Raw genomic sequence first — 12313 nt, 5'->3', positions numbered from 1 at the left:
CAAGGGATTTGAATAAAACATATTTGCTAGCATTTTTTGCACATATATGCATATTTTAAGATCCACATAGTGATTCAAATGCTAGTCTGACCTTTTATTATATGTATGATTCAACATCATTTGTCATCAGCTACGGGCATAGATATCAAAATGGTCAATTATAGCTTTGATACTTGACGACGGAGAGGCTGTTGATAAATTAGGAAGAGACACATTCCTTTACAATTTCTATGATGTCCCAAATAAAGAATAAGCAATTGATAATTTTTTTTGACGTATCGTAATAGTTTTAAAAGTTCATTCATGTTGCTTATAAAGAAATTATTTATAGATATGATCATAGTTGGTTGAATAATGTGATTATTTTGAACAGTTTTGAGTAGTAACCTGTTAGTTAGTAATATTTACAGTGTGTAAAAACATAACCTCCTTTTTCCAAAAGTTAATAAAAAGTTTTATTAACCTGAAAAATTTCCTTTCTTTTTTTGCTTTAAAGAGTTTTGAAAGTCATATCAGGTGAAGAATGTCAGTATTTAAATATCTGGGGATTTTTTTCCTTTTTTGAACGCAATAGATAACAATTCATTGAGAAATTTTAAGGAAATAGTTATGTTATAAAACAAGGTAAACATTTTTTTTATTTTATAGTTGTGAATGATTAGCAGCTAAAATAGTTAGTTATTGACGATTTTGCAAAGGTATTTAAAATGGTGGGTTTTCCAGAATACATCCGGTTCTAATGACTCGATTTGAACAAGCCGAGACCATTTAGAATCCTTGCATGAACCAATATTAGACGGCAGGTTATATTTTTTTACATATATTAAATACTACTGTAAATTTGGAAAAAGGTTTGGCTTCATCAGGATCAATATCGTGAGTAACATGGCCAATAGGGTTTCTTTTCAACTTTTTTCAATTTCAATAATCACGGTTAGTTCAGAAATAACCTATACAAAATTTAATTTCTCTAGGGTGTCATCTTTAAGTAGCACATCTAGGTCAAAGTTTAAAAGGAAACAAAAGTTATTTACTTTGTCAATACAGATTAAAATACAGCACTAATCCTTATTTTATATTAATTAATAATGATAGACATTACTGTAACCTATAAAAAAGAGTCATAATGTTTTTTTCTAAAGCTACCTTATGAAGCAAAAGAAGTGTATAACATAAAAAAAAAATTTGAGCTTTCCTTTCTGAAAATCTAAAAAAAAAAAAAGAAAAAAGATGCGCACTATACACGGGTCATCAAATTTTCCTAACTTTTTCCCCTTTTGTTTGCTGAACAAGACAATTTTAGAAAAAAAAAAAAAAAAAACATTTTTATACTTTGTATAGTTTAAAAAAAATGTGTATCAGAGCTATTTTATACAAAATTGCTAAAAATGTGTTCCTAGGATATATATTTACTTAGTGAAGAGTTTTTTTTTTTGATACATTGATTGAGATGTTCGATCAAAAGATGACCTCGTATGATAATACCAATTTCAATATCCCCAAGGTAATTATTTCACTATACCTTTAATCAAACTTTGAAAAAAATTTAACTCTACTATCTTCTATTATCCTCGAGATATATCTAAAGATTTGTATTGACATACCGAAAATCCCTAATTGTAATGAGAGTTACTGTGTCGGGTACTCTCCTAGGCATGCTTCTGATGATGGGTACTATTTTATCAAACGAAACAGACTAGAAAATCTTTTTCATGGGGTTCTGCTCATCGTGTTTTATGGTATGGAACACCAACGTATGAGTCCAACACTACCATAGATTTAGGTCATCAAAACGTAGACAAGACAGTTTGGGCCTCCCTATGTGTTGGAAAAGAATAATAGTGTCTTCTCTGAGGGGAACAAATGAGGATAAAAAGTTTATCGTGCAGTTACAAATCTCCACAGATTGTATTGAATATACTAGGCTCTGCAAGGATTGTGGAAAAATATATAATAACACACTTCATGCATTTGTGGACTGCCCTGCCATCTATATCCTAAAATGTTTTGTATTCATAAATCTAAAAGGGCTGACGAATGGGGAAGAAAAATATGTTAAAGGTCTTGTTCTTTTTAGAATTTCAAAGAAGAAGGGGGGAACTTCTGAGGTAACAAGGGCTCTGGACTTTGCAATTCTTAATTGTAAAGCCCTCATCGCCAGCCGAATAACTAACTATCAGCCTATTCGGGAGGATGAGTTGAGATGTATCATCTTGGTAGCTTCAGCCCGCTATGTCTCTCTCACAATGAATATTCCTAAATCAGGATGTGAGTCATGGAATTTTGCAGGGGAAGAAATCTGGTACCTTCCGTCATCTTCACGGATTCATCGAAGTATTTAAAAAAAATTAACAAATATTTATCATAATTTTTAATTTGCATGTTTACTGTTGTTTTTTCAAAGATGGATATTGAGTTGAAATTCTACCCCGAGCATTAAGTATAAACTATAATGTTCCTTTATGTAATTTTTTACGCAATTGCTCCGTTTTATTTATATATATATATGTATGTTCTATATGATATATAAACCAAAAAAGAATGTTGAAAAGACAAAATAAAAAATCATTTCTATAGCAAATATAAAGGATCCGAGCTGCTTAGAAGTTCTGGCTATATGTAACTCTATTTTGAATGTTCATGACCTACCGCAAAACCCTAGATCTATGTTTGTGAAGGGTAATTCTTTTTTCATGTTTTGGGGACTGCTAAGAACCTTTAGCAGTCCGACCTTTAAAAATGTTATATTCTAGGGATTTTAAGAGTAATGTTACTGAGATATGTGATCATCTTAGAAATTTTTTAGATCTCTCCAAATCAACTCAAATCAAAACGACTGTTATGTAACGCACTCGTATCTAGTCTTCAAATTTGGCGATCAAACCAACTCTGAGTAATTGAGCCAAAAACAAAAAGTGTACAACTATCTCCGTCTCCCCTATTTTTTTATAAAGCAATTACAATTGTTGTTGTATCACACAACCGCTCTGAAGTAAATTTTATTTACATATAAAAATGAAGAAAAAAAAGTATAATTGAATTCCTTTTATGCCTCATAAATATAACCTTTAGTACAAGGACAATGTAACTATAAATTAGATCTAATCCTTTGCTCTTAATACCCCCTTGTTCCGATTTGTAGAGTGTGGACAAAGAAATTGATAATATATTTGACACATTATCGTGTATATGTATAAATGGACACATGTAGCTCGTCAGCACAGAAGCAAGCACGATTAATTTTTCACAAAATTGAGTGTGGATTATTGTCATATTTTTATGCAAAACGTACCCATTCAGTAGATTTAAATGTTTACATGTAAACCTATACCTGGTGGTCCATTGAAGTCTAAACGCATACTAATTCAATAATTAACCGAGGTTGAGTGATTAAAATTAATTCATATTTCTATATATTAAAGCATAAGCGTTTAGTTACAAAACCACATAAACCTGAGCTCATTTGCTTGCGCACAAGTCGAGGAAAGAACACTTGAACGTGATCACCGAATTTCCATTAACGCATTTCTAGGAGTTAAGTGGCTCCAGAATCACTGTCTACTCCTTCAGCAAGTCTGATACGTTATAGAGAAGAAGGGATCTGTCATAAAGACATAACTGGACCTGGAAGAGTTAAAGACAACAGCTAAGGCCAATTCATTCAAGTCCATGAAGGACAATACAAAAAATATGGGGTTTTTACATCAGACTGCCCAGAGAGCTATAAAAAAGTGGGTGGAAAGATGGTGAAGAGGTTATTTTTGACGCCAGCAATTAAATAAATCTACCTCCTCCCTTGCTATATACTCTTTTGAATTCTTTTTTGAAACTTTTGGCTCTCCTACACCCTTGATGCCAATCCCCTCGACTTCACCTTTTGGGTATATTTCGGAGGGAAGACCTTCAGTGTACGTCATCCAAATACAGAAGCCCTCAAATCCACTGTCATCCCACACTGAGACGTCATGACAGAGGACTACATTCACAGCGGTTGTCATTCTTTCCACCGCCGCCGCTTGGAAATAATCATTGCTGCATGGGCAACTACATTAAAAATTAAAAGAGGTCAAACACACCCCTATTCATTGTATTAATTTTGTTGAAATTCTATTATTAATTAATCAATTATATCTTGTTTAAGTTTAAAACTGAGATTTTTATGGACCACTCCGTGTCTGTAAGGCTTGATATCGGAATCAATAAATTTCATAAAAACCGTGATTTGTAAATTTAACAGGCCTATTTTTATTTATAGGTATATATAGGCCTATTTAAATATAATAAATACTTTTTTACCAATAAAAATATGACAAATATTTGACTAATGTCATTTGGAACTTATGTTATGTCAGTTTAGTAATTTCACAGTTCCTTCACAACATTTATAGCCTTCGCTTACAGGTTTTTAGTGATGTAAATCCTGTGTATTTTTATGCGGCCTGTTTTTTTTTTTTTTTTTTTTTAAATGGTAATCTGAAGAATGGTTTTTTTCCCCCCCTAGAAGTTATCACTATTATTTAATTCCTGAGTAGTGAACATCCTATTCTAAACCTGATTGCACATTACTGTGTGATCATAAAAGACGGAGCGTAGCCCAGAGGATTTGTTACAGAGTTATAATTGGTAGTCCTTTTTAGACTCAGAATAGAATTGATGATCGACATCAATGTCCTTGTCTTCTTTTTTCCTTCCTTCCTTTTCACAGATTATTCTAGTTGATCTAAAAAAACGTCATAAGCATTTTCTCTCCTCCAAAACATACTTCAAATTGTCAGGGTTACCATGTGTTGATTTTTTTTTCTTTCATGCCTATTGTACACAAAATTTTCATCACTAACTAGATGTGCAGGATTTCAAAGTTGTGCTTTATGCATGCACCAGAGTTATAAGTAGGACATAATGGCTGTCGATGTAAATTAGTTATTATAAAGCAGAATCTAGTTACTCAACGATAATACAACTGTGTCACGTCAAAACGAAGATTGCATATATTGGGATCACCTGTCCGTTCTGAAAGTATATCCACTGTATTGACCTGTCCAACAGAAAATTGTTAATGTAAAGCTTTGCTAGTATTAATTCATTCTGGCACTTAAATTTTTATAGTTTATTGACATCCAATGGATACAATTAATTTTTTTATAAATCGCATAAATTATTCAAGAACAATAAAATGATTTAAAAAATCCAAACCCCTTTTGAACTAAAATAGTTTCTTGCTATGTTTTTAAATAAACGGATTAACTTCGATTTTCTTTCCCTTGATTCCCTACAAACAATACTGTGACTACTGTATGCTACCTTAGTTAACTCAGTTTTAGGCTGGATAGAAGGTAATCACTTGAAAAATGAGTGGTAATTTAAATTCGTACTTTGAATACATATATGTAATTATGATTAAGGTAGACAATCTTCACTCAATCTGTTCACCGTTGTAGGCAACAATCTGTTCTAGATTCCCCCTGAAAATTCTTGATCATGCTCAGACCAAGTTGACTCAATCATCAAATATGACGGCCTACAACTGATAATTGCTCGACCATTTTTTCCGAAAAAAATCAAAATTTCGTGTATTTAATTACAAATTTGAATAAATAAAAAAACACCTTATTACGTCCTCAAAGTGCTATATTTGATGATTAAAAGATGAATTTGTAAATAAATACACGAAATTTTGATTTTTTTTCGGAAAAAATGGTCAGAGCATTTACCAGTTGAAGGTGCCACTGAGACTGCTCTTCAAACGTCCAAATATGGCGGAACTCCATTGCTGTAGCATCAGGTGAGTGGGGAGACCAAGACTCCTATGGGAAAAAGGACTACAGCTTCAATCACAGCCTCCAACTTGCCCCTAAATCTGGAACAACCCTTGACGAGGAACTACTGTTCCATGTAGACCACTGACTCCAGAATTTAAATATGCTAGGAATAATGTAGTAGTCCAAGGGCTTCAGATACAGGTAGCTAGGAGGCCACATGTACATTCATTTTTAATCGTGTAATTTATTATCCGTTAATAGTCTAAAACGATCATGAGTCTTCCTTCTCAAGACCTCTCAAGGATTTTGTTTAAAATTCCACCTTGTATATGTTTTTCAATAAACTTATACCAAATAACTTACAGTATCTTAACTCATACATAGGCTGCTAATATTATTTCTGGCCTAATAATGAAAAAAATAAATAGTTATAAGCAAAATTGGCTCTCTTGCTTTCTAAAATATTATCTATAAAAGATCAATAAACTTTTGCATACAATCAAGTTTCCAAGCATCTTCTCCATTCTGATTGAGATAACTCCCAGACATAGGGCTTGAAAACATGAATGGCATTTTCTGGTGATGAAAACCGCTGACCACGTTATTTATATTTGACATAGGTGTATCGAAACAAGTCATTGGGGGCTAAATCAGGGTTGTACGGTGGATGACCCATTATTTCGATATTTTGACTAGCTAAAAAGCTCTTTGTTTGTTTTCATTATCATGATGAAGAATATTTCGCCTCTTATTCGGAAATTAGTCATTGAGCAAACTCCGGCCTCACTTGAATTATACCAGTTTTTTGTTGTACTTTAGGATGGTGTTGATTGACATACCAGGAATTAAGTTCATCGATGCACTGTTAACTTGATAATTTACCTCGAAAGTTATGACAAATAATTGCACAATAGTATTCAAGAGACCTTGTCATTTTTTTTTATGGAAATACTATTTCAAATCCCTATAAAATACTTAAATCACGTGTGTAACGTTGTTATAAGGTTGATACATGTAAATACCACGCTTTCAACTGGAAACAACGGATGGAGCTTAGAACGCATAGTTTCTTTTGAGTCCAGAAATATAAATAGCAAAATATGTATCACAAACCGTAATAATCAGTCCATGTAATTGACTCAAATCTAATATTCGCAAATATATTTATTAGACCGTACCGAATTTGGTACCACCCGATATTTTTAATTTACATTTTATTCTTTTAAACAAGAAAATAACCATCAATCGTCCTACAAAATGGTCCTTTATGGACCCATTTTGATTTGCAAATTTGTAAAATGTTGATAATAAAAAAAAACGAATTTTTGATCTGGTTGCCTTTCAGTAATCAATTTGAATTAAGTCACAGGATTTTAATATAATTAAAAATGATTATAAACAAGACTCTGGGAGCATCCTACGACCTTCCTAATCTTCTCAACAATCACTTGGCTTGAAGAAAATCAGACACCCCTTGCCTTTTCGCCTCCATACTGACAATTGTTGATTTTTGATAGATTTTTTATTGTTTATTAAGATGAATAGTTACGGGTAGACTGTATAAATTTGCTCATATATCTCGTCCAATCTTGAAATTTGAGACAGCCACAGTGGAAAGTTGAAATTCAATTATTGCAACCTTTAAATACTAAGGAAATAACCTTGCAACGCGAAGAATGGATTATTACCATTGGAGTAGTGGAAGAGGGACCTCGACTTTTTCGAGAATTTCCAACAATTAGAACTTTGGAGAATCAAGAAAGGGATAAAGAGGGACGGACTGGGAGTCGATCCATCGACAGAGGAAACAAGCCAAAGGTAATTACATCGTAGAAATAGTCGTAGTACTTTACATAATGAGATGTGATCCCCTCCGGCCCATTCTCAGTCCAACGATTGACTCGTATTCACTCTCCTCCCTACTAAGATAATATAATTTTCGTGTCGCGTCCTTTAGCGAATTTATTTCTTTATTATTAAAAGGTTTCGATAATTGAATTTCAACATTTCCATCTCACTGCCTCCAATTTTGAGATTGAAAGAGAAAATATGTATGAATTGCAAGCAAACTTAGAGTCTACCCATAGTTCCTACATTTAATAGCACAATCTAGTAATTTATCCTTTTCACCCTGTCATGCCCACAATTGTACTTCGCAGACTGCATCTCTGAAATAAAAAAATAATTGCAATGTTTCTCCTTTTTATTTTTTAATATTTGTTCAAGAATATTTGTATGTTGACGGAGGACATGGGTCGACTAAAATAAAGAATAAGGAATAGTTTTACAAAATACCTAACATTTCCCTGCTTATTTTTTCATGTTGTGAATTCCAACAATTGCATTCGACATATTACGTACAACATACATACATTTTTTGATTAACCTTTCCTCGGCTTTCTAATCAGTTGGGATTCAGATCTCAATCCAAAAGGTACAATAATCCTTTTTCAAAATGGGTAAGTTGAACTCTGGATTGTTTGTTACTTGTTGATAGATCCATGATGATCCTCTTTCCTATACCTTTCATTAATCTATTTGTACGTATGTAGATGACCAAGAGACCCCGAGTCAAAAGGATACTTTTGAGATATCAAAGATTCAAATTATTATTCCGGAATGTGCTGAGCCGGAAGAGGCACCTAAAAAGAAAAAGAAAAAGAAGAAGGTGAAAAAGAAGAAACTTCCTCCTCCAGTGATTTTGACAAGAAGTTTAGCTACTGCTCTTAGGCTCATCAATCATCAGCAAGTAAGAAACATCCCGATTTTTAGATCCACTCTTTATTGAATGATGAACCATAATAATGGTACTAAGGATTCAAAGGCAAACAACGCATGTTAAATTCGTTTGCATACAAATTTGACCCATAAAAATTGATGGGTGGTAACTGAAATATCAGTCATTTTCTCAATAATTTTTCAATTTCTTTTTTTGTATCAAACGTCAATTTTCATTTTTAAGAAGAAATGCCAGAAATCAATGTTTTTTGGTCATAAAATTTTAGAGTCTATATATGTTCAATAAAAATATTTTCAATTGGTGGAACATATTATTACATAACTTTTGCAGTATTTGCAAAAAATTAACTATTTATCAAGGGTTAATTTTTTTCTCTCTACAACTTTTTGGTTTTACAAGTAGTAGATTCGTGTTTCTCTTATCAATGAGGATAAATACTATTAACTTCTTTTTACCCAACATTTGTACAAAACAGTTTTTGGCATTTTCTTCGTGAATTTCGATTTGGCAATTTTTTGATAAAAAAAAAGTGAACTTTTCATTTCAACAATTTTTTTGTATGTATACAAATATGTTCGTATGTTATTCAAAGTTTATAACTCAGTTATTTTTTTCCTATTGATTTGAGATAAAATATTGATTTCTATATGCTACAAAAACAGAAATTTTTGTATCATAAAAATTATGTTCATATTTTTTGAAGTAAAAGTAATCAGAAAACCACTACTGTCTCAATCTAAGGGCAAACATTTGTTGATTACACAGGTGAACAATTAGGGGGGGGGGGAAATCGTACAATTCAATTCAAGTCAAAAAAGGAATTTATCTATGAATCCAAAACTGATCTCAGTTTTTCTCTCAGTCATCTGAGTTCTGAAATATTTTGAATTATAGTAATGAAGACCTAAAAGTGTTGAGAGTCATTTATTACTCTTAAAACAATCCCCCAATACAATGTAGCATTAATGAATACTTATGTAAAAGTGTTTTTATTGATTCTGTATCTTGTTTTGAGCAAAAATCTTCTATGTAATATGAATCAATTATAAGGGGTATAAAGAAGAATGTCATTTTTCAACCTAAAAATAGAAATATATCGAGTTCAAAACAAGATACAGAATTTAAAAAAACACATCTTTTAATCATAAAAAAACGCATTTACATCAGCTTTATTCATCATACTTTTAATGTGGGGATTATTTTAGATGTAAAAATGACTCTGAATCATACTTGTATCGAATTACTATAATTCCAGATATTTCAGAATTCAGATGACTGAGAGGAAAATGTAGATTAGGTTTAAATTCTGCGTTCGTAGATAAATTTCTTTATCACCTTGAATTCCTTTGTACAAAATGTGTGTTCCCATATTAAAGGATATACTTATAAAAGACTAAATTTGAATTTTTATTTTATGATTTATGATACAAATTGACTTTCTACATATTTAAATATAGGTTGAAGAGAAACAAAGGATCAAAGAGATTGAAATCCGTAAGAAAGCATTGGAACAGAAGGAAAAAATGTTGAAGGAATGTCCTGATAGATTTTCAAGATTGATTCTTTGAAAATAATAGAGAAATTATTTCTCTGTTTTGAATACCTCACATGATAAATCAGCTACTCATTCCCTTAATTTAATTTTTGAGTTTAAAACTTTTACATAATATATAGTATTTAATTTAAATTTTTATTTTAAAATGTAAAGTTTAAAGATATGTCTATAAAATGAAAAAATAATTATATGAATCAAATGCTAAGTTGAAATAAATATATTTATTTTCATTATTATATACTAACGGTAGTACCTGGTTTTGCCCGGATTTTCTAGACGTCGACGAACATACAGACTTTGCTTTTTCAATATAGAAGATAACTCCAATATAACTCCTTAGTGTTACGCTTTGTTTTTTATGGGCACTCTCAAACGCAGTTACTCAATACTTTGATTTCTCTCCTCAAGAATAAAACAAGAATAATAGCAGCTTAAGAAAAACCAATAAATACGATTTGATGTCCTATGGAGTAATTTAACTCGTTGACAACCTTAATCTAAAGTCACAAAGGTTTTATTTTTAATAATATAAAGTACTTCCCTATATTTTATTTTTATATGAATTGACCTAAACACCTGTGAGATTTCACCCATTTTTACAAACCATTGTTATAGAACTCTAAATCTACAATAAACATATATATATATATATAAATGGTTGATGCGCGTGCCTCTTCTTCTTTTTGTTAGTTATTTAATAAGTTATGGGTGTTTTTACATCTCCCTCTCACTAAGAATTCTCGCCAATCTTTGGTGTAAATTGATTAAAAAATGAACATGAAATTAAATACATATAGTTCTTACTTCGCATTCTAAATTTTAATGATGTGTCCGAATTGAATGCAAAAAATCTTGTAGCTCTTAACATCTTATTATTATACTAACAGGCAAATATTTTAACAAATCTCAGCTATGAAGTATGAGATACTATACGCACAAAGTTCTTTATCTCCGTGTATCAGTTGACATAGTTACTTTAATTTAATATCTGTTACAATGACGCTGTATAGACTATAGAGGTTTTTTTTTATTTTTTTAAAAAGAAATAACGTTTTCCAAGAACTGATAGCGGAGAAAGGAACCATTTTCAGTCCCATTTTAAGGACGTGATAAACATATAAATAAAGTGGACTCAGAGTGGCACCACCTTTGTGATAAGAGATTGAAGCAAAAATCTAAAATATGAGTAGTTTTTGTAAATTAGTACTTCTTTACTAATTTGCTTATTACTAAAGCCAAGTACAATGACACCACCTTACGGATATATTTATTTTTAGTTGAATCATGTACCAGTAGAAGTATTGTTGTGTAGTCTTTATTTAGAACTGATGACCACAGCCCAGTCCAATCCAGTCCCACTTGTCGGTCCTTAAAGAATGTAAAATGGATTCCTCGTGACGTCATCGGATTTTTTTCCTTTCCTCCAGAGCCTGCTGCATCACTGACATCAAAGTTACCGGAACGGAACCGACAAAACCAAAATTACGGGTAACTGGATGATACAATATCAGGACCAATAACAGTAATCGTGTTTTCAGGTACCTAAGTTGCATTGATCCCATGCTGGAAAACAAACTGTTAAATAGGCCGAGACTTGTCTTTGCTGGTATCCATCTTTGATGAGCACTCAAAAAATTACAAAACTGTCTTCAAAGTTTTTTTTAGAACGAAGTCTTGGCCTTCTAACACCATCTAGTGTAAACCGATCGCAAATATACAATTGGAGATACACATTACTAAAGTCATCTTTTTGCTTCATCTATAGAATAAGTCACATAACTAAGTAAAAATATAATTTGTTCGTATGATATTGTATTATAATTAAAACAAGTGTTTTTTTTTGTTTTTTTTGCAAGGTATTTGTAATTTTCTTAAATCCTTTTTGCTATATTATATTTTGATTAATAAACCATTGACATTTTTAGGAAACATTCCAAGTACCGATATTTAAGAACTAATCCCAAGGACCAACAATCCAACGGGCTGATAAGACCGGTCCAAAGACTGGATAGTATATCATCAATTAAATAAGGACCGACGTAACACTCATTTGATATATGTTGTTGAAATAATCGTTATATAAAGGGGGTTTCATTAACAGCACTCACATTTTTTTTTAAATAAAACGAAAACGGTTTGAGATATCGACCATTTCTTTATTTGTCGTTATAATACATTTAAGTTAATTTATGAATGAAATTCGATGTCGTTTGAATGACCACCACGTGACGTTTTACGAAGTCCAATTGAACCCAATTT

At 31.7% G+C, this 12313-nt stretch overlaps 1 protein-coding gene across 2 annotated transcripts in view; it reads left to right on the top strand.

The window, feature by feature from the left end:
* Positions 1-10290, top strand: part of LOC121126291 (uncharacterized) — a 360273-nt gene extending 349983 nt beyond the window's left edge. The window contains exons 1-3 of one of the 2 annotated variants that reach the window (XM_040721630.2): positions 8015-8218; positions 8312-8508; positions 9957-10290. In XM_040721630.2, coding sequence (XP_040577564.1) covers positions 8215-8218; positions 8312-8508; positions 9957-10067 — 312 coding nt within the window. In that variant the 5' untranslated portion in view covers positions 8015-8214 and the 3' untranslated portion in view covers positions 10068-10290. Of the gene's footprint in view, positions 1-8014; positions 8219-8311; positions 8509-9956 lie in introns of those variants that run through there. The other variant, XM_071891602.1, reaches the window with a different exon arrangement.
* Positions 10291-12313: the final 2023 nt, after the last annotated feature.

Source organism: Lepeophtheirus salmonis, chromosome 11 (genome assembly GCF_016086655.4).
Source record: "Lepeophtheirus salmonis chromosome 11, UVic_Lsal_1.4, whole genome shotgun sequence".
Classification (NCBI taxonomy): Eukaryota; Metazoa; Arthropoda; class Copepoda; order Siphonostomatoida; family Caligidae; genus Lepeophtheirus; species Lepeophtheirus salmonis.
The sequence above is the reverse complement of the archived record's forward strand: the minus strand, read 5'-3'. Positions and strand labels throughout refer to the sequence as shown.